At 34.9% G+C, this 24,070-nt stretch overlaps 2 protein-coding genes and 1 long non-coding RNA gene across 3 annotated transcripts; all 3 read right to left on the reverse strand.

The window, feature by feature from the left end:
- LOC18772704 (stress-response A/B barrel domain-containing protein At5g22580) lies at positions 59-1,119 on the reverse strand. The gene is made up of 2 exons (XM_007207427.2): positions 756-1,119; positions 59-570 (listed from the first exon to the last, which is right to left on the reverse strand). Exons 1-2 carry the CDS (start codon positions 905-907, stop codon positions 330-332), a joined length of 393 nt encoding a protein of 130 aa, XP_007207489.1. The 5' UTR covers positions 908-1,119; the 3' UTR covers positions 59-329.
- LOC109949865 lies at positions 4,675-6,384 on the reverse strand. Its single transcript, XR_002272171.1, has 2 exons — positions 6,020-6,384; positions 4,675-4,936 (listed from the first exon to the last, which is right to left on the reverse strand). It is a non-coding gene; the product is annotated as an uncharacterized LOC109949865 (long non-coding RNA).
- LOC18774379 (beta-amyrin 28-oxidase) lies at positions 14,945-18,005 on the reverse strand. Its single transcript, XM_020565198.1, has 3 exons — positions 16,792-18,005; positions 15,784-15,971; positions 14,945-15,376 (listed from the first exon to the last, which is right to left on the reverse strand). The coding sequence occupies exons 1-3, from the start codon at positions 17,822-17,824 to the stop codon at positions 15,065-15,067; spliced, it is 1,533 nt and encodes a 510-aa protein (XP_020420787.1). The 5' UTR covers positions 17,825-18,005; the 3' UTR covers positions 14,945-15,064.

Genomic DNA, 24,070 nt, shown 5'->3' on the forward strand with positions numbered 1-24,070 from the left:
TCGAACCATCCACGACTGGAAGTCAAAAAGTACATATGTCTTAACACCTTTTGCCATATTTATATTAGTGAAGTGGATAGAAACCAAATCCCAGAAATTAAGCTACATGTCTTCATGTCTTCATGTCTTCATGATCCTCATGAAGGGCAAAATGACCATAATATATATATATTTCCACACAAGTTGAAAATTACATTAAAACTCATTGACTTATCCCATAATTAAACAGTAAGCAAACATTAATTAAGGAAAAAACACACAAGCAACAGCATACATCATATTCTGTTTTGATGGAGTACATAGATTTGCAATTTTGAAGCACATCTAGATCATGCTGGTGGTGCCTCTGGTGGTGCTTCTGGTGGTGCTGCCTTGGGTGGTGTTTTGACAAGAGTAGGTGGAAAATCAAGCAGCACAAGCTTTTCTATAACTGTTGAAAATATTGCTGAAAATTCTTGATGTTTAGGGTGGCTCTGAAACACAGCATAATCATCCTTCTTGTCGAATGTCATCAAGAAGACATGGGTAAATCCCTGCCTAAGCAGCTCTTGGCTTTCCAGATCCTGTCCCCTGAAACACATTGTTTTGTCTAGTATGAGAGTATCAATTGGAAATGGAATGCCTGTTGGGGTCTAAATTGTTTTCTAATTAACTATATTATGCGCAGAAATGTTTTCTAAAGTGATAGTCTCGCAACATAACATATTAAATATAAAATATCTGACAAAAGAACATTAGTCTAAAGAAACGCTTACCATTCGAAGGACTTAACAGCATCAATCTCAGCAACCAAATTCTCCAGCCCTTTCAGAATATCATCCACAACCACATCTTCCTTGAACTTAACAATCACCAAGTGCTTGAACTCCCCCATATTATTATTTCCCAAATCAACAGCACTACCCATGAAGCAAAAATGAATGACCAAACCCCATAATTTATATCCACATTACATTATGCAATATTGTTTGTGTGTCAACCTCCACAGTCTTGTCTGTCCTCTGTCACACACCCCATGACCCTGTTTGGAGGCAATCAATCAGAAAAGGCTGGCTTGGGGACCTCTCCTTTTCTTGGGACAACAATATCTATTGCCCAATATATTTTTCAAAGGTACAAATGTTGATGGGGCTATAGACCCACTGCTCGGCTACATAGATCAACCACACAGTAAAAATTTGTCCATAGCTTTTGTCCTAACTCTGCTTTTTCACATGAATATAATGGCTGGGGTCCTTTTTGCCACTTTTTTTTTTTTTTCCTTTTTTTTGAAATTTCAGGGCTTTAGGTTACCATCATTGAATTTTTGATCTATGTGATGAATATATTCTATAATGCAATTCTTGTTGCTGGATTTTTCTCCATGTCCTCGCCATGTGCTCCAGGTCCAGGGTATATTATTGGACCCTAATGCATGGATTATATGTCACATACAATCTTTAAGGAATCTCATAAGGGTGATAGAAAGTATATATATATATATATATATATATATATATATATATGTGCCAGGCCAAGGTATGATGAATTCTGAGATCTATAATTTTTGGGAAATAAACTATTGCAGTGGAAGATTTACATAGCTACGGTGATACAATATTTTTCTAAGAAAAAATACCAAGAACAGCTTTTTGCAACGCATAATTAGGCCGTCTGTAAATATGGTCTCCCTATCTAGTATTACTCTTTTACATTAGTCAAATGATTTTGTTCACAATATTAATTAAAAGCTCTATTTTATATAATTCAAGTGATTAAGAATATTTGCATTAATTAGTGTGAGTGAGACTAAAGATCTTAATTTATCGCCATAACCTATCTTCCCGCGCAATCACTTATTTTATGAGTAATAATGTCTGTCCTCATTCTTGACATAACGTGCTGGTTAGACATTTCTGACCCCATGGCGTGTATAAGGCATGATCATTATTATTTCAACAATGTCACTTTCATCTGATACCTAAAAAAAATAAACAAAGTCACTTTCACAAACAAATTAGTCCCTCTGTAAATTTACTACCTACCTTATTACCTTGCTGTAAAAATGGGTAAAGCCATGGCATTTTTTCTAGTCACATTATGCAATTTTGTTTTTTCCGTAGAGTTAATTGTAGAAATAGGCTTTTTTTAGAAAGATCCAAAATGGAAATTAAAGGCACCCCTCGTGCATGGAATAAGGCCTTACTTTGATGCCTTGCTTGCTCAGAAAGCCCCAAGGGAAGGCAGGTCAAATTGCAGAGACTTTCTGCCCCACCGACACTGCTACCACCATAACCTACTGCAGTCTACAACTACTCAAAGCATTAGCTCTAACTTTCGGTTGCAATAGTATTTCTCACAAGCTAACTTTGAATGTCCGGAACCAAATGATTTAAAATTAGATGCAATCTAATCTTAATGAAATTTGATGGATACATAAAAAAGAGAGTTTTACATGTGTTAGCAATGATAAATCTTAATTTATATACTGTATTACTAATAGTTATGGACAGTTTTCAAATTGCAATGAGAAAATAGATTTTATATATATATAATTTTAGTTCATTGGTGTCAATGCTATTCAAAGAGTTATAAGTAGGGGTGGACACGGGTTAATTGAATCAGTTTGATCTCAACCCATAACCCAATTCATATATATCGATTCATGATTCTTCATCCAAAAAGCAGCTTAAGCCAACCTAATCCTCTTGTGATCGAATTGGGTTGATCGGTTTGGGCTTAAGCCCCCATATATTGCACAATTTTTTTTTTCTCCAGTTAAAAGCATATTGAAAATGTAACTGAAGGTGTTCAACAGATTAACAACACATGTCATTATCATAAATTCATCACATGACATTTTAAAAGGAGTCGATACAAATTGCAAAGTTGAAAAAACATAATTTAAAAATGATTATATGAATGATATGCAAAGTTGAAAAAAAACAGATTTTAAAACACAGATAGATTTTATAGATAAAAACTTTGAAAACTCATTTGCATACCGTGAACACTCTCTCGAAAATTAGGGCAAAAAGCAATGTAATATGAGTGTTATCCACCAAGAGCAAACACTAATGGTTTTGCTAAAATTGGGCAAGCCAATTTTAGTACAGTTAGACGAATAAGATATAATATTAGGGGGTCGTTTAGTACGGCGGACTGGACCAAATCTTGAAACTGTTTTGAATTAGCTCGAATTGGCCTAAGCTGGATTAAGTACTGACCTACGTTTGGTGTTGTGTCGGACTAAGAAGCTAGATTGTAAAAATAATAAAGACCTGTGTCAAAAAAATAATTCTTGTAATATTTAAATTTAATTAGAGATTTTGACCTAAAAAATATTTAAATTTAATCGGGAGTATTTAATTAGGGCTCATGTGTGAAAATAAAAATTAAAAAATCTTTTAAAATATTATAAAATTAAAAAAAAAACCCCATTCTCTCTCTCTCTCTCCCCGACCTTGAACCAACCCCCAAAAATCTACTAACCCACCACCCACATTGACCCTCCCGACCAAGACTTAACCCACACATATCCGCCCCTCCCCAACCCATTATCTCTTTGCCACTTGAGGAACCTGGGCTCGGTCTTGGCCAATTCGATCAACAACTCGAGAGCCTCTTGTCTTGTGGCCTTGTTGTCATTGTTCTAAGCCTCCATCAACATCCTCATCATCGCGAACAACAGATCCTGAAACTTATCCCTATCAGCAGATTTTTGAAGCTTGGATATGGATTTGGTCTTGCAATTGGATTGGTGGAGAGAGAGAGAGAGAGAGAGAGAGAGAGAGAGAGAGAGAGAGAGAGAGAGAGAGATTTGGTCTTGGTCTTGCGATTGGATTGGTCAGACTCGCGCATTCAAAATAGCACGCTCGCTATTTTGCGAACCATGTTTCATCCTCATTGTATTGCACGAGCGAGTTTGGTGTTTTTTTACTCTTGGACTATACAATCTCATTTAAGTTAGTCTCCTCTTTTACCAAACATGAATTTCAAGTTCTATTTAGCATAGTCCAGTTCAATGAGGCATACCAAACACAGCCTAGGTGATCAACTCATAGTTGAAAAAGAAACAAAATCACATGGGAGTTAAAATGAATCAACCAAAACACATGCTCATAATTTTAGTACAGTTGACTAGTAAGAGGACACTGGTCAAGTAAGAGTAAAAACTTGTATTTCGAAAGGAAGACCAGTTAACGGTACAGTCAAAAGTTTGTAATTATTTATTTATGTAGATGACTTTTGACCTTGCACTAGTCAAGTAGGTATAAAAACTGCAATATGTGTGCATGATTTACCTCTTGCTTTACTTGATCCAAACTTGTAATTCATTGTCAACGTCCTAGAATAATTAAATTAATCCCAATTATTAAGTTGAAGTGGTATTTTTAATAGATCTAACTTCTCTACTTGTGTATGTTGATATGTGAATCTGACCAGTGAAATGTGAAGCCCCAATTCTAGATTTTCTTGTATCAGCGTATGTATTGGACTCCTCACTAGCCCACCCGAGATTATCTTGTATCAGTTTCCCTCACTTTTCTTCAGATTGAGTTAATTTATTAAGCGTAAAACATGAGGGCAATTTTATTATTACATTAACATGCTCTCCCATTGCAGGTTTTATTTTTAATTTTTTAATTTTTTAAATTTAATAAAAAACAAGATTTCATTCATAAGTCGAAGAGGCATACAAAGACCGGCATGCAAACAGTAACCTCATTAAAACCTTCCTAAGAAAATCACATGGGACAAATCCTAAGGTAAGAAAGACTAGTGTCGCATATGTCGTGGACTAACAAGAGAGTCCAACACAAAACAACAAAGACCGTTACAAAACAGAAAACCCCAAATAGAAACCAACAACACAACACATAGGAGAATGCCACAGAACATCTCAAATTGTCAAAATAAACTTTCTATATGAAGCAAGCTCATCGTCCTTTGACACCTGCAAAAACGACAAGACAAACCAATAACAGAAATCAGGAGAGAGCATAGAGAAAGAACACATAAAAAAATAATAAAGAAACCCTTGAGAGGCACCCCACTTCAATTCAAAATCAGACAGAAAAACCCCTGAAGTAAGAAGAAAACACAAGGGCAAGGTTCTTAGGGGTGGAGTCAGGATTTTTAATGTGGAGGGCCAAAACATAGAAAGCAGTTAAAAGCATAAATAAATGAAATTCAGTCCTTTTAATATAGATAAAAATTCAAATAATACAAAATAAATTGGGCACTTAACAAAATAGGTCTTTAGGTTTTAGAATGTTTTCAGAAACTAATATCTCAACAATAGAAATATAACATAATAGCTACATACGTAAAGAAAATTAATAAAAATGAAGCCAAAAAATTATCAATTAACATTAAAAAAAATATATATGTTAATGTTGTAAATAATAAGGTGGAGCCCGCCACTTGTTGGATGGAGCTTTACCTACTCCACCACTTGGTGGAAGGAACTTTACCTACAAAAGGGTTGATCCCTCCCTGTAATGGGTGTGACAGAAATAGAGATCAAGAACACAGAACCATTCAATATAGAGAAAACATTCAATGAAAGTTCAGTTTCTCTACTTTCTTTCTATCTCAATTCCCTCTCCAATTCCTCTAGATTTATAACAGTTAAACTATTTTCAAGATTATGATTATTGAATATGGAAGGAATTGGCTAATGTGGTCGGTTGGACTAGGTGCATTTCGATTTTTCTTCTGATAATCGAGTTAGTGAGAGCCCATCTACACAATATTTTATTAACTTTGTGGGGAGGGGGCACCTCTGGTCCTATTGTGGCTCTGCCTTTGACAAGGGCATTTTGATAAGGCTAAACTGGTGATTTATAACTAACTTTCAATTGATCTTTACTTATTTTTTCAGAAAATTAAGGATATGATTTTTTTTCTTCACCAATTACTACTGCCCTCTAAATCCTCAACATTTCATTTAATTTTCTGTTTCATTCAATTTTCTGTTTATAAAAAATTGAAGAACAAAGAATAAAAACGAATAAGAAAAACCCTATCCCATCACCTATAGTTGCAGACCCAGTTATGCCACCAACCCCCATTCGCAATCCCCATTCCCTTTCGTCGTTCGATCCGTCATCCCATCTCCAACCGTCCGATCAATCCCACCTCCACCCACCACCTCCACCCTCTAATCAATGACCTCTTAACTTACATTGAGTATGGCAACTACCTCCAAGCCCTCACCTCGCCTAACGCGAGACACGTCGTTTTCAAACTCTCCGAGTCTGACGAGAGAGAGAGAGAGAGAGAGAGAGAGAGAGAGAGAGAGAGAGAGATAGAGAGAGTCCACATCAGGTCCTTTATAGTGGTTCTGCCCTTGACAATGGCATTTTGGAAAGGCTAAAGTGGTGATTGGTATCGAACTTTCAATTGATCCCTATCCTTTAAAATATATATATATCTATATATATAAAGCAAAAGGCAGAGAATAGTGAAACATTCAAAATACCAAAAAATGCCCTTGGTTAATGCAAACATTAAGAATTCAAATTATTAATTAAATGAGGATAATATGGTAAATTCACACTTTTTCATATTTAAAAAAATTAAAAGAAAAAGAAAAAGCAGATAATGGATCCTATTTTTATGGAACACAACTACCCATTATCTTTTTTAATTCTAAAATAAATTTACTTATTTTTTTTAAAAAACCTCTCGCAAGCGCGGAAGCGCGTGCAGAGAGGCTAGTATATATTAAGGATATGAATTTTTTTTTTTTTTGGGCAATTTGCCCCATGCCGTCTAGATCCTCCACATTTCATACAATTTTATGTTTAAAAATGGAAGCAAGAGGGAATAAAAAGAAAAGAAAAAAACCTTACCCCCACCACCCACCCTATTTTTTTCTCCCCTATATAACATAAGAGTATCCACAATGATACTCTCTATTTCTTAGTTAAAATTCAGCTAAAAATATAATAAAATTATTTTAGGAGCTCTCTAAAAAATTTCAACTCCAACCATACTCCATAATTTGGAGAGTCATAAATGCTATAACTATTTTGAGTAATGCTATTTGGACACACAATATTGATCACTTTAACTGACCACCTTATGTGGCAACTGATGTGTCATGCCATGTCAATTTGAGGCCACTCACTAGGAATGCTAGGGTTTTTTAATTTGTTTTTTAATTGACATGGTGACATTCATTAATTGACATGACATGCCACATCAGTTGCCACATAAGGTGGTCAGTTAAGGTGGTCAATGTTGTGTGTCTAAATAGCATTACTCAACTATTTTTTGATTGGTCCATCTCTATTAAAAAATAAAATAAAAAATAATTAGCATTAAATAAAAGTTTGAAATACTCATTAAATAAAGCAGCATTAAATTATAGGGAGCCACCAAGAGTTCTTTCTCTCTCCTCATATTTATGAGCTCAGGACTCCCTATTTTAGGAGATGGATAGGGAACGTGGTTGAAGTTGCATTTTTACGATTTCTCCCTAAAATTTAAAAAGATGATTTAAAAAGCTCATTTTGAATGCTCTAACAACCCCCTTCCCCAAGACGCATTCGCAAGCCCCATCATTTTTTGTCGTCCAATCCGTCATCCTATCCCTAACTGTCCGATCAATCCCACCCCAGCTAGCACCTCTACCCTTTAATCAACGACCTCTTAACTTCCATCCAATTCATCCACTACCTCTGAGCCCTCACCTCCCTCAACGTGAAACACGTCGTTTTCAAACTTGCCGACTCTGACTCACTTGACTTTATTGAAGACTTGTCGGAGTGCGTTGACAGAATGTACTTCAAGTTCCTAGAGAGAGAGGGGGTGCTTGTTTATTAAAATGGTTTTTCGTTTTATATTTTACATTTCATATTATTTTATTTTACAATATTTAATTATTTTTACATTTTAAATGACTAATTTACCTTCAAATTTAACAGCAAATTGGAGTAAATGTTAAGAATTTAGACGGACAAATTGGCAAAAAAGAAGAAGTTAATATTCTTAATTTTCTAAGAAAAAGGATATGAGTCAATGAAAATTAAGTACAAGACCATTGAAGTGTTTACTAATTCTCAAATCGAAATGAGAGTAAAGTCCTTGTATTTTGTTTATGAACTTGCAAGAATCGGAATAAAAAAACGTATATGTCCTTGTATTTTGTTCAACTACTTGTGGATTAAAAATTTAAGATGATAATATGGCATCTTAATCAAGACCAGTGGGAGAAGCAGCTGTTTAATATGTTGCATTATTGTATTATAGATAAGGATGAAACAACGAGCGGCAAGTAATTAACGTCCAATTAAGATTTAAAAAAACCGTAATACGGGACACAAATTGGGGCCCCTTGTTTTCTCAAAATGGGCCTTTTTAGGGTCTTCTAAAGATTCTGTTGGTGAATTTGTGTGCAAAATCTATTGATGTCTTCTCTAAAATTGATAAACTGTATAGAGGGAGAGAAAGATGAAGGCATCTAAGGTTCCAAGATGTGAACGCATCTACTTCATACAAATAAGAGGTTCATCTACTTTTTTTATTAATTTGGTCGGTTAACTTGTTTTTCTTGGTCGATTGTCCAATATTATATCAAACTAAATTGATAGTTATCCTTCGAGTCCAGTGTTCAACTATTTGTTTATTGCAAAATCATGGGGAATTATGTGCTGTTTTTTTTTTTGGTCCAATTAATTTTTGGCCGGAATTATGTTTTTTTGTGTGCATGCAAGGGGCGGTCTAATTACAAATGAGAGGGGGTTTCTTACACACACACTATCAAAATGTCATAGAAGTTTGAACCTGAGACCATTAGTCTGCAAGTCAAGACTCATTTTCACTGGGCTATATCCCGTTGACAATAAAAAGAGGGATGCAACATATATTTCTATATAACTTTTTTTTTTGGGTTCAAATCTATATACCTTAGAGGGGTATTTTTAACACATCTTTTTTTTTTTTTTAGCCGCTTCAATTTCACTAATAAAAGGGCATTATAAGATCATAGCCCCACAAAGGACTCTTGTAAACAATAAAAGATACAAATAATAACCACAACTATTGCAAGACAATACGCAAAATTAATTTTATATCTTAAAGACCTAGCTCATCAAGAACTGAAAACATAAGAGGATTCATAAAACCACTACATTCGGTGTTGTATGTGGCCTCACTTATCTATTCCAACGAATATAACCCGTGGCGGACCTATAGAGGTGCTAGGAGGTGCAGCTGTATCTCTCCTCATCGAAAAAAGCTTTGGAGTCACCGAAAGTTGCCCCTTTGGTCTGTCTTGCAGTTGCCCCCCAAATGTTTGATTAAATGACTGGGCGACTTGTTCTTTTCTGTTCTTTGCTGAGCTATTGTGCCCAGCACGCATTTGTTTGTTTGTTTGTTTGTTTTTTTAATCCAGGCAGAAAAAATGATGAAAAAGAAGAACAAGGGCTGTAGTTTTCTGTGGGGCCGTGGGTGGGCCTATTTTCCCTATGGCCCACTGGCCATGTGGTGTTTGTCAACCTGGTCACTTTCATGTCACTCCAGCAAACCTCAAAAATTCCTTCTTTAAAGATAAAAACCCACCACAATTCATTAATTTGTTCCCTCTCTCTATCCATCTATATTTGTTAATAACCTGAAACTTAAAATTTCAATTGGCTCCCATATGAATTAATTGAGAGATGTTTAGAGTGGTGGAGTGCATCCATATGAACTCAAGAAGATAACGCAGAATTTGGACCCCATGAAGAATTGACATGGGAAATTGAATATTAATTTTGAATGAAGAATAATATTCATTATGAGTCATGACAATCAAGGAAAATCTTGTTTAGCTTTATTTGAGTGAAACTATACTTTTTTAAACATGACTACACTAGCCAAAACATTGCACTTCCGTTGAAAAATTCCTTAGCCCGCTAGTGAATATAACTGTCCATATATAGCTGACATAGAAAAAGAGGTAAAGTTCATCTTAGGCATTCAAATGACTAAAAACAGTAATTTTCCTTGTTTCGGTATAATTACATGTATGCCATATAAGAGCTAGCTCATGACGGTTGTCAACCATATTGTATGCATCATACTTTGTATATCAACTTCAACCTTTGTTTATTGCTAAAACCATAAGGAATTTTGTATATTTATACATCCTAGAGTGATGTTTTGTTTACAAATAATCTGAATAGACAATAGTTAGGGAGATTTACTATAATACTCAGTATAGGAGCCCAAATTATAATAAAACCCGATATGAAATGGACTTTAGCCCTATGTGATGATTACCAACCTTTATTTTATATTTTTTGACTTAAAAGGAGATTACCAGATGAAAAATACTTCCATCCTTCTCCTGTAAGTAGGAACTCCTACAATCTTGTCAATGGCAGTTTGACATGTGTGCATAAATTTTTCTTTTTATACTTTTGATTCATTATTTTTACAGATATATCAAACCATGATTTGTATGAAATTCCCAGAAAAAGAGGCAAACAAATCCTTTATGCATATATGACCTAGACTTTCAGTATTTGCCGGCACTCATTGTTTTGTTTTTTTTGTTTTTTGTTTTGTTTTGGTTCAAATGTGTGCTACTTATACTATGTGAACCAAAACAATAAAATCATGATAAAAAAAATCATGATTAATTTGTTTATAGGAGTATAAAATCACCACCGAGAGATATTAGTATATATGCGTTGTGTTTAAATATAGATGATGTTAAACGAAACCTAATTAAAATTAATTGAGTACACTATATGATTTAAGTACACCCTAATATCCTATTTAACTATTAAAAATATCCCTAATATCTAGTACACAGTATCAAATAACACCAAACTCATTCAAGAGCTGAACACTATCAGACCACTAAACCCACCTTATTATGATTAAGGTCTAATTGGTCAAAATGTCAAGGATGCATACTGTTCAGTGAACATCATATGGTCAGTGTGCTTTTCCTGATCTTTGATATTATTGGTTACCTTAAATATTTTATATTCTTATTGATTTCTTTGTTTCACTAGGATACCTGAGAATAATCCTTTAAAATTATATTGAGATCCTTGCATTTGAATTTTGACCATACGTTTCCAGTGATCCTACTTGATGTTTATTGAGTGGGAGGTTGGAACTCTTATGGATTAAACGGCCTGCAAAACTCTGCAATGTTTGTTTAATGTTTTTGGAAGTATAGTTTTTCGCTTACGTTTGATTATGATTGAATATGATAAGTAGGGTGTAATTATTAAAATTAGACTCAAACTTGGGCTCATAAATGTGGAAAATTAGACCAACGTGCAGCAGCTAGAAACACTAGTAAAAAAAACCCCTTGCGCGATCAAATTTTGAGCGACGAAAAACTATTCGTCGCTCAAAGTCACTTTGCGCGACGAAACTCAAAACTTCGTCGCTCAAAGTCTTGCGCGACCAAATTTTGCGCGACGAAAAACAGTTCGTAGCGCAAAGTCACTTCGCGCGACAAACTTTTGCGCGACAACAATACATAGTTGCTCAAAGTGACTTTGCGCGACGCAATAATGAACTTCGTCGCGCAAAGTCCTTATAAAAATAAAATATATATATTTTAAAATCTTTGCATGACGTAATCCAAACATTTCGTCGCCTAAACTAATTTATTTTTGTTTTTTATTTTGTATGCATAACACTTAAGAAATTAAACAGTATATATATTTATTAAGTAGCTTTAAATTTATTATTTTAGATCGGATCGGATTTTTGTTAGAAAAATATATTATTGTTGTTCAGATTGGGTTTTTGTTAGAAAATATATATTTTAAATTGACGATCGAATTAGTTCATTGTATTCATATAGGGTCAAGGAGTGTAGCTGTAAAAAATCATCAAAATCGGAGTTAAAATAACCGTTAAATCGTGATTTTTCATTATAACCGTCGAAAAGTTTTGTCCCATTACTTGATCTCTGAATGTTTATTTTTTCCGATTTTTGGCGTATATGATCTCGAAGTATAAACAAACAAGTTTGACGGTTGGATCGTTGAAACTAGTTTTGGTGAATGCATATGCCATCAAAACAATATATTCACTAACAATTAAGAGTTTATTTATACGTTCGTTAAATATAACATAAGATTTTGTGGTATCCACTAGTGTAAATATTTTAAATTGAAGATCAAATTCAGTCATTGTATTCATATAGGGTCAAGGAGTGTAGCTGTAAAAAATCATCAAAATCGGAGTTAAAATAACCGTTAAATCGTGATTTTTCATTATAACCGTCGAAAAGTTTTGTCCCATTACTTGATCTCTGAATGTTTATTTTTTCCGATTTTTGGCGTATATGATCTCGAAGTATAAACAAATAAGTTTAACGGTTGGATCGTTGAAACTAGTTTTGGTGAATGTATATGCCATCAAAACAATATATTCACTAACAATTAAGAGGTTATTTATACGTTCGTTAGATATAACATAAGATTTTGTAGTATCCACTAGTGTAAATATTTTAAATTGAAGATCAAATTCAGTCATTGTATTCATATATGGTTAAGGAGTGTAGCTGTAAAAAAAATCATCAAAATCGGAGTTAAAATAACCGTTAAATCGTAATTTTTCATTTATAACCATCGAAAAGTTTTGTCTCGTTACTAGATCTCTGAATGTTTGTTTTTTGCGATTTTTGGGGTATACGATCTTGAAGTATATACAAATAAGTCTGACGGTTGGATCGTTGAATGGTGTGTGTATATATATTTATTTATTAAGTAGCTTTAAATTTATTTATTTTGTACGTATAACACTTAAGAAATTGAATAGTATATATATTTATCAAGCAGCTTTAACCTTATTTATATTTTAATTTGTAAAATAAATTAATTTTATTTTTATTATTCATAACAATTATTTTTATAAATATTGTGTTACGAACCAATTTTTCGTCTCTCAAAAGTTTGCGCAACCAACAATTTGTCGCGCAAAACTCTAAAAATTTGGACGGGTACCAAAAATGGGACGCGGGATTTTATAAAAAAATAAAAAAAATTTAGACTTTGCGCGACCAATATTTTTTGTCGCTCAAAACTTTGCGCGACCAATATATATTTTTCGTCTCGCAAAAATTTGGGCGGGTACCAAAAATCGGACGCGGAAATTTTTTTAGACTTTGCGCGACCAGTATGTATTTTTCGTCGCGCAAAAATTTAAAAATTTTGGCGGGTACCAAAAATGGGACGCGGGAATTTTTATTTTTTTTAAATAATTTTTTTAGACTTTGCGCGACCAATATTCCTATATTTGTCGCGCAAAAATTTAAAAATTTTGGCGGGTACCAAAAATGGGACGCGGGGATTTTTATTTTTTTTAAGTAATTTTTTTAGACTTTGTCGCGCAAAAATTTAAAAATTTTGGCGGGTACCAAAAATGGGACGCGGGGATTTTTATTTTTTTTAAATAATTTTTTTAGACTTTGCGCGACCAATATATTTCGTCGCGCAAAACTTTGCGCGACCAATATGTTTCGTCACGCAAAACTTTGCGCGACCAATATTCCAATATTGTTCGTCGCGCAAACCTTTGCGCGACCAACAATATTTTTCGTCGTGCAAAGTGATACGGTTTTTAAAATCGAAATAACTCATCCACCATTTTCTCAATGCCTTTCTCTACTCTTACCTCTCCTTTCTCTTTCCCTCTCCCCAAATCCCACCATTTCTCTCACTCACTCCTCTCACTTAATCTCTCATCTCTCTCTTCACTATCTCTCACTCTCTCTCACTCACTCTCTCATCTCTCTATCACTATCTTCTCTAATTCTCTCACACTCACTTCTCCCTCTCATTCTCATTCACTCTCAATCTTGCCAAAAGGTATATTCTCTCCAAATTTTAAATTTTTTTCATTAATATGTGTTTTTGGAGTTAATTTTGAGTTTGTGTGGGTTTTGGGGTTGAGTAAAGGGGAGGGATTGGAGTTTGGGTTGGATTTGTGGTATAACAATTTTAGGGGAGATTATGCCTTTTTTTTTTGTGTGGTTATTTGACCATATTTGTTTTTTTTGTAGGGAATCATCGAGACTTTAACGGCTAAAGTTGAGGATTAGGAAGCTATCAAAACATATCCTCCGCCACTACCACCACAATACGCTTGTATTAGGATTTTATTATTGTACTTTGTTAATTTATGTGTACATTTTGAATATTATATATATATATATTTATTGGATAATTGAATCACTATTTTTCATATGTAATTTTATTTTGAATATGTCAATTTAAATTAAAGTAATTAAAAAAATCATACAATTAAATTAAATTTTAAAAGTAAAAATTAATATCAATTTAAATTAAAGTAATTTTAAAAAGAAATCATACAATTAAATTAAATTTAAAAAGTAAAATTTTGAAAAAATTCATATAAATAAATTCATCTTAAAGAAATAATAAAACAAAAAGTCAAAAACCTTGCGCGACAAAATATTTCGTAGTGCAAACTATTAAATTAGTTTATTTTAAATTAAAAAAATTTAAAACAAAAAATATTTCGTTGCGCAAAACTCAAAAAAATTTGGGCAGGTACCAAAAATTGGACGCGGGAATTTTTTATTTTTTTTAAATTTTTTTTAGACTTTGCGCGACCAATGTTGTTCGTCGCGCAAAACTTTGCGCGACCAATATATTTCGTCGCGCAAACCTTTGCGCGACCAATGTATTTCGTCGCGCACAACTTTGCGCTACCAATATTTTTCGTCGCGCAAAGTCACTTTGCGCGACCAATCTTTTTCGTCGCGCAAAGTCGCTTTGCACGACCAATATTTATTCGTCGCGCAAAGTCACTTTGCGTGACCAATGAAAAAACTTCGTCACGCAAAGTCTTTCTTCACGATCTTTGCGCGACGGATTCTGCGCGACGAAGTTTTTGTCGCGCTGAAATTTGTGCGACTACAATGTATTTTGCGCGACGAAATTCTCTTCGTCGCGCAAAGTGTAAAATGTAGTAGTGTATAAGTCTTTATCCTTTTATTTTGAAATCACACACATTATAGCAAAACCAAATACAATCGCATCGATCAATACATATATAATATTCATAGGTTCATCCATCCATGAATTCGCTGCTAGTTGGACTGTGATTTATTGTGAGTAAAAACCCGAATTGGAAGTCCTTTGGTAGGAACAAGCGCTGGGTCCCACACGAATTTCTCGTCAGGAAAAACCTTCTCCCATCTGTATCTGGTGACAACGTTGTGCATGAACACCAACATTTTGAGTCGAGAATATTCTTTGCCTGGACACATCCGAGGTCCTCCTCCAAACGGAACAAATGAGTAAGGAGGTGGTCCTTGTCCCTCAAACCTCGACGGATCAAACTTTTCTGGATCTGGGAAGTACTCTGGGTTTTTATGTGTCGAATGCACGTTCCAGTTCAGCTGCATCCATCCATCCATGTATACGTACATATACAAATTAATTCAAAATTAAAGCCACGAGAAAAGATAATTTAAATTAAGCCAATATCATTCAGTCCAATATCTGTTGCCCTAGTATACGGTCGTCCATCTTAATTTTATAGTATGGATGGACGATGATGTTAAGAGTTCCTGCTTGTTGAGCATATAGTATCAATAAATATCCACGCATTGTATGAGACAATACTCCAGTGACATAGTATTATTACACTGTGAGTTCTTATTGTCACTAAAAAACAATCATATTGTACTTCTCTTTTATAAAGACATAATGTATTGCTCTTTAATGAGTGAATTATGACTATTTTTTGGAGTGTAAATAAAGATTCCTTAAATTATAAATTAAATTAAATTATATTTTATGTTACCTTCATTCCTTTTGGAATCAGATATCCTTCATAGACGAAGTCGGAAATGGCTTCCCTAAAAGTCCCGGAATTTGGTGGCAACAATCGCATAACTTCACATGCCACGCTCCATGAATATTTCATCTTTTGTATATCCGCCCAGTTCAACAGCTCTCCTGCTGCTTTTGACTCTGCAATCTGCCTTTGCTCTGTTTCAGTTTCATTATCCCCCCACAAATTAATCCTTAATTTATTAGTTACAAAACACATAATTAATCAAGAATTTGATTGACAATATCTTCATTCAAGTACGTAAACTATTATATTAGTTGAAATACTTGCAATAATGTGTTTATTTATACAAATATTTATTAATCTTGGAATTGGCCCTAAGACAGCTACCAAATCTCGATTCAAAAGATTCTCTCAGAAGAAAAGGATCGATCAAATAAAATAGGGTTAGTCTAATTTGATCCACCACATTAAAATATCATATGATAACTAAAACAAATTTATAGTTGACTACCTAACCAATAATTATACCAAAAAACAATTATTGTGATTGCCCTTTGTGACTAATTTGTATTGGTGCTTTGTAGCTAGTGGTTTTTTCGACTGAATTATGAATGCAATCTCAGAATTTCTCAAAGAAAAAAACCAACAATTATATCAACCAACAACTTGAAACTAAATTCTTTATTTACAATTATATCAACCAACAACTATAACCTTATCATTATAGACAATTAAGTAGGGAACTAGGGATAAATATACCATAAACCTCAATTAATTAATATTTAAAAAATGCACCTGCTGGCCAAATTTAATTAGAGAAATAACTCATCTAACATTTACAACTCAAGTTAACACTTACACTATTCATGGTCTTAAATTTAAGTATGACTTAGATCATGATCATCATTAAGTATGACTATGACTAATCTATGAGCACGACTTAATTAGATCTTGATCTTCATCAATTATAGCAGTTAATTAAAATCCATAAGAATGAATGATTTTATAGGTTACCTTTAAGGACGGCATCATAGACATGAGGAAGCTCTGCTAGATACATGACAATGGTAGCCAACGTGCTGCTGAAATTGTCATAGCCACTAACTATAACGCCGTACAACTTGCTGGCAATCTCCGAGTCGCTCAGCCCTAGCCCATCGCTACCTGTGTCCATGATCAAGCTGGACAACATATCTAAACCATCAACATCTTCGTCCACCTTACGAGTGGAAAGATGTATCCTCCTTTGAGTGACAATATTCTTAATTTCTTCCCTGAGTTGCCTGGACCCTCGAATTGCGCGGTTAAACTGCGTGCCGGGCAGATCAATTGGCAATGAAGTGAACCCTGAAGACAAATCCTTCATTAGGTTTTCTAGTTTGGTAAATACTTGTTGATCCTCAGTGTCTAACATGAGCCTGCATGCCATTGTGAAAGCATACTTCTTTGCAAGCGGGTGAGCCTTGATCACTTGATCATCATCTTTTCCATCTTCCCAGTACATGTCCAGATGTTTTTTGGTGAAAGTGTCCATGGTCCCAACATACTTTTGGAGACCCGCAGGCTTGAGATATGGAGCCATAGTGTTGCGAAATCGCGTGGACTCTTCGGTGATGAATGCTTTCGCTTTCTCGTCAGGAGCAGAGTCGGCAAATATGAGCTTGTCCAAGTGAGGCGGCCACCACGACTTGACCAGCTTCTTCTCGTTCGAAAACAGGAACTTGTTTCCGGCGGCAGTGCAGAGCACGGCCATGTCTTCGAACAGCAACGATGTCTTGAAGACCTTGCAATTCGCAGAGGAGGAGGAGGAAGAGTTCTTGTACTTGTTCCTCCTGTCTGCTATGAACTTTTCTGGGACACCCTTTTTTCCTGTCCTTAGATACTCGAGGGTTTCACCTATGATTGGCCAGCCTGTGCTTCCCGGTGGGAGTTTATGCTGATCAAGTCGTTCATTTTTCGTGCCGTTGACACGAATCTTAAAAATGTAGTAGTAAAGAGGTACACACACAAGCACAGAACTAATTAGGATCATGAGCAGCTCCTCCATTATGCTTGATCTCCTTAATTATATTTGGATCCTTATTTATAACGGAAGGATGGACATTAGAAAGCTTCAAGCTCTAATTAAGCAAGTTTCAAGCTCCAGGGAATTCGTGACTTTGATTTTGTAAGGAGTGAGAGAGTTACATTTCGAATTTTCAACCCAACCCTTTTACTTATAGCTAGCACAGTACACTTTGCACTGTCCTAACCTTTGTTTTAAATTATAGAAAATTTGAACTAGCAATATTACCTAGACTTTTAGCCCTATGTGATGTCCACCAACCTTTATTTTAAAATTTTTGACTTAAAAGGAGATTACCACATGGAAAATACTTCCCTCCTTCTCCTGTAAGTAGGAACTCCTACATTCTTGTTAATGACAGTTAGATATGTGTGCATAAGTTTTTCTTTTTGTACTTTTGATTAATTATTTTTACAGATATGTCAAACCGTGATTTGTATGAAATTCCCAGGAAAAGAGGCAAAAAATATCCTTTCCACATATATGACCTAGACTTTCAGTATTTGCCACTCACTGTTTTCTAATAAATTAATAATTCAATAAATAGTTTGATAATATAATATACACAGTTAATTTTAAGATTCCTTTAACAACACCCTTAAATATTTAATTTACTTCACACCAAAAGGAAAATGTATTCTATGGCTGTCTTGTTTGACCTGGCTTTCACATTTGCTGTCTTTCGTTGACGTAAGAATTCTTATTTCCATACAAGATAAAATAAAAAATAAAAAAGAAGAAGAAGAAATATACGTGCCATATAATAAAGTCTTTATTCGAAGGTGGTCAAGATCCAACAAAGCTTGGCAGCGGCCATAAATGTGGAAAATTAGACTCAAACTTGGCAGCGGCCATCCAACAAAGCACCGTATGCATCAGAGAATAGAATAGGTTATGCATCTCCTTTCTTTATTGTGCATCCCTTTGGCTCTCCCTTCTTTTACCTATAACTTTACTTTCTTTAGTTTTTCCACAACAGAAGTTTTAAGTAGTAAAAATTCTGTATTGTTTTTTTATTATATGTGAATATATCAAGTTGGCATATCTATGGAATTAATTTGAATTTGGTTGGACCAAAAATAGCATTTTTGCCCTAGAATAGGAGATATTGCTCTTTGAAAAAAAATATAGCCAAAAAAATGGCCAAGCATGATCAAGCATAGCTGCAGTCAGCTGCATTGTATCCGACAGTATGTTTCTATTCTCAAATGAAGTTGCTTTCTTCATGAAAGATGTTCCTACAGATATCTTTCATCACGTATTGAACAAGTATTACATCCTCCAACGGACAAACACTGAAGCATGTGCAAGTAGTGAATTAGGGAGGAGAAAAACATACCTAATTTCCTCAGTAAAAACGTCTCTCTTCTCTGGTTATAGTTATTAATAGTAGACAAAGTGCAGGATATCAATGAAAATCAACTTAATTACAAGAAAAAGTAGATTAAAATTTCCTATCACTTGCCGCCATAGGAAGTGTGCATTGCTACATGGAACTTTATTTAATTGAAGTTTTACTACTATCTATCTATTACTATGGGTTTGAGTGCGAGGGTGAGGTTTCAAAAGGTACCTCAAAATGAAAACTTTCGTTTTCATCCCTCAGCGGCAATTCAGGTGCAATTTCTCCTGCAGACTCATTATGTCGTCAGCTAATTGAACTAGAACCATTAGCAAGGGCCATCAATTAACAAGGAACCTAATTCCTGGATAGCTAGCCCATTAAGAATTCATTTTTTTTACCTATTATATCCTCACACAATTCAATTCCTCCTAATTCAATTATGGATTAATAAATATGCCATAAAGGAGAAAATATATCAGATTCCTAGTCTTTAGGTGTGTGACCACCCTTTGGCAGCAAGGGCCATCCATTCAAGACCGTATACCACTTGATTGAATATGTAATACCTGGTGATGGAATGAAATCCCAAAATTCTTTGAGAACAACTTGGAGCACATATATAAACACCCCACGTTTACTAAAACAAAAGAAATAAAAAATATGTGTGTCCCACTTTAAAATTAGTAATCAAATACCGTCAAAAGAGGAAATTTATCAACTATATAGGGTAGTTGATCAAATTTCAATTCGTTACTCCCCCTCCTAAGTTTCCTAATTCCTTATTAGTTCCCTCATTCCAAGTAACTAAACATGTCATTGATGTATTATTTATCTTCTTGTAATTTGTGGGAGAACGACAAGTCTCAAGTCATTGCGTGTAAAGACACCAAGATAAATGTGTAAGTGCTTGTAAGAGAACAAGAACACTGAACGCGATCAAACTATGAAAACTAGAATGGAAGTCTTCATTTACATGTCAAGTTAGAACTCATGAATAGCAATGGTGCAAACTAATCCTCAGATTTGAGACATCACAGTTGTGTTGTAGCTCTCTTATTTGTCTTTGAGAATACTAGACAGTTGTGTTACAAGACATGACCCAAAGGTGTTGTCGGGACTCTAATGAAGTCACAAAGACAAATGAATGTACAATAAGGAATCTCTACTCTGAGTAAGAAAAGAGAATACTTTTGAGATACAATTGATCAAATCTTTGTGCAAAGTAGTGGATATGATTTGGAAGAAGATGTCTTCAAACATACTGCTAAGTGTCAACCATAACTTATGGAAATCCTGTAAAGTTCAATTATAATTGGCCTTCATTAATAAAAAGAATTAAATGGGGGGATTTAATTCACAGTCGTAGTTTGTTGATAACAAGGTCTTGGGTATACTTCGTAAAACACAATGTGTGTCAGCCCATGGCATCATTAGTAAACATGTCGAGAGTAAATTTATGTCCAATTGGTTAACATCTCGAGTATGGAAAAAACTTGATGATTATTCGTACTTGAAAGTATAACTTGAGATTAATTTTTTTTATTCCTTAAGGTGAACTACAATTGGGTCTTGTTGCAGAGTACTATAACAAATCAAACAAAACTCAAACAGATCAATTTGCGGTTACATCTAGGGTAACTCAGGTTGCCTACGTGTCCTTAAAGAGGGATCAAGTCACACATAGTTCTTCCGACTAAAAAAGATCACAATTCGAAAAATATACAGATATTGTCCAAATAAAACCAACAATTAAATTTAGATTCATTCCCAACTTCAATTACCACAAGGCATATAACTAAATATTTAATAAATTCCTTTCTACCCATGATTCATAACTCAAAACCATTTCTCTGTAAAACTCACATGTACTATGCATAACTCTTTTAAAACTATCCGTTTACTCTAAACTCAAATTACTTTTCCAGAATCATTTCTTTCTCGCAATTATATCATATCCAAGGCGTATATTGTAAAACAACACTGTCCAAACATCATAACAATGATCACACTTGTGTAGAGCACTCACCATGCACATGCTCAAGAAACCCCAACCTGGAAACGAATCCACATATTTTTCCACATATATATATACACCCTACACCATCATCATGTACCAGGGAAAAACAATCCAACACGGGGATTGTTTGACTAAACCACATGGAAGAATCCTCAATTAACCATATGGCTAGGGAACGAGTTGTCCAATCGGGGGACTACCGCTCTACAGCACACATGCCAAAAAATCCAACACCATGTGTGACCAAACTAAACAATGTCTTACGCATGTAGGCTGCCCCATCAAGGGGCGGCACACTCGACCAAAGGTGCCCGGACCTTTACCACATGCCGAGAATTCTAATGCCACGTGCGGTAAAGTGATAGTAACTAAGTGAGTCCACAAGCAGAAAAATCCAACGCAATGTGTGGGTTACGTAACCAGGGGAGGTACATATCATAGTACACATCATGTACCAGGGGAAAACAATCTAAGACGGAGATTGTTTGACTAGCTCGCAGGGTTTTAACTTCCTACCCTGCATCTAGGGATGAGTTGTCCAACCGGGGGACTACCACTCTACAGCACACATGCCGAAAAATCCAACACCATGTGTGGTCAAACCAAACCATGTCCTACGCATGCAAATTGCCCCGCCAAGGGCCTACAGCACACCCAAAGGTGCCCAGACCTTTACCACATGCCAGAAAATTCAATGTCATGTATGGTAAAGTGACAGTAACTAGTATCCAAGGGAGCCTACACGCGGAAAAATCCAATGCCATGTGTGGGTATAGTAAGCAGGGAAGGTATATATGATGGTGAGATTCACAACCCATATATACATATACATATACATATATATATATATATATATAATATAAAATATTTAATAATATACCCTCCCTTAATTTAAATTTCCCAAATTCTCATTATTCCACTGTACCTAAATATTTATTCATAGTATAGAAAATAAAATCTCAAAAATATAAATTTCATAAAGGCCCAAAATATTCATCAACTTCAAATATCATTATAACATCCGATAACCACACAATTAAAACAATAAAATAATCTCAGAACCCCAAATAACTCAAATAACAATCAAGACTCATTTATAAGGTAATTCTAATACTTTTCGAATGGTGAAACTACCTCGGAAGACTGACGGTCAACTAAAGGGTCAAACTTCCCATATTGGTCAACAGGCCCCGCAAGACCCACGACCTTCGATTTCTGATCCAAGAAAATTCTTACATATTCCACAACATCCACTAAACAAGTCATGTAAGTTTGGTCTCGATTGAGCAGTCGAATGTGAGCCAATCTCACTATCGGATGGCGATCGCTTCGCCTAACCCTGGCATAATTGATTCGGAGTATTCAGGACTCCGATTCTCAATCCATGAGTTCCTACACGATCCTAGAGGTACAGAGATCAACATAATTGAAATTGGGACCGATCGAACGGTCTGAACCTACCGAACTCGGATATCACATAATAGGCGCAGTATCCACTCCATAGTCAAACGACAACCAATTCTAAATCCGAGCATACCGTCATGCTCGGGACGACGAGGGGAGTGTTTTAGAACACAATGGGCAGTCACCCAGTGGCCCACCCTCCGACGGTGTGTGGGTGTCTTGGAAAAATTCTGACGACCGGAAAATTCTTGAAACATCCTACCATACCTATACCAATAGATTTATACTAACTATGGGATCAATTTTTGTTCTTGGATCACGACCAAAAACTAGTCGAAACTAGCCGGAAAGGAGTTGAAACCGTCAGTCAAAAATGGGTATTTTGAACTATCTGTAAAACCTCAAAATCGATTTACAATACTTACATCAACAGATAGAGCATGATGAGGGGATGAATTTTCATACCTCACTTGACGAAATTGCCATCTAAATCGCCTAAAAATGTAAGAACACCACCGAAAAAACCTAACTCTCTTCTCAGCTTCGAATCGAGCTCACCATTAACAAATCAAATCGGGTTTTGGGTGGGTTTTGGAGAGGAAGGAAGTATGATAAAGGTGTAATAACATCATAAGGAGAAGGCGAATGCAATGCGTATGGAAGTTAGGTTTTTGTTTAAGGTTGTTGCACGATTGATGATAGGTTTTGTTTTACATGTGAACTAAGTTCTAACCGGGCCATCAATTGTCATCTAAAGACCCATTGATGTAGAGTTACATGACTTTTGAAGAAAATCATCATATGTGCAACCCTGATCCTACATACAATAACCATCATCATATGTTTTTCCTTATATTTCTTCATTTATCTGACTTAATATACCCATTAATTTAAAACTAAACACCTTAATCATCATCACTGTTATATCATGTGGTTAATCATCCAATGTGAAATGTTGATCCTACACCCAATAATCATTATCATATGATTTTATTATAAATATGATAACATTTAGATATTTCGTTATTTTTCTTCCTTTAACTGGTTTAACATACTAATTAATTTAAACCTAAACTACTTAATCATCATCCGATTATGAGACTAAGTTCATAAAGCCAAAGAGATTATAAGGGTTTACTTATGTAAGTGACACTCATAGTCGAACTCAAAATAGGTAAATATGAACCAAGTTTGAACCGGGCCTACCTTGGTGTGTACTGCAAGCACCAATATGCCAATATAGTCGCGTACCCCTTAGCATATGCACGGTTAGATACAATATGAGATAAAGATTTGCAACTGTCTCAAAATATATACAAGAATATGTACAAACTATTTTTTTTTTCTTTTGTTAACTTATTATCATATGGAAAAAAAAATTGCAATCGGCTTTGCTTCTTGAAGACTTTTCTAGTGATTTGTTCAATGACTGATTGATTAAAGCAAGCCATTTTGTTGACAG

This window comes from Prunus persica, chromosome G6, assembly GCF_000346465.2.
Source record: "Prunus persica cultivar Lovell chromosome G6, Prunus_persica_NCBIv2, whole genome shotgun sequence".
Classification (NCBI taxonomy): Eukaryota; Viridiplantae; Streptophyta; class Magnoliopsida; order Rosales; family Rosaceae; genus Prunus; species Prunus persica.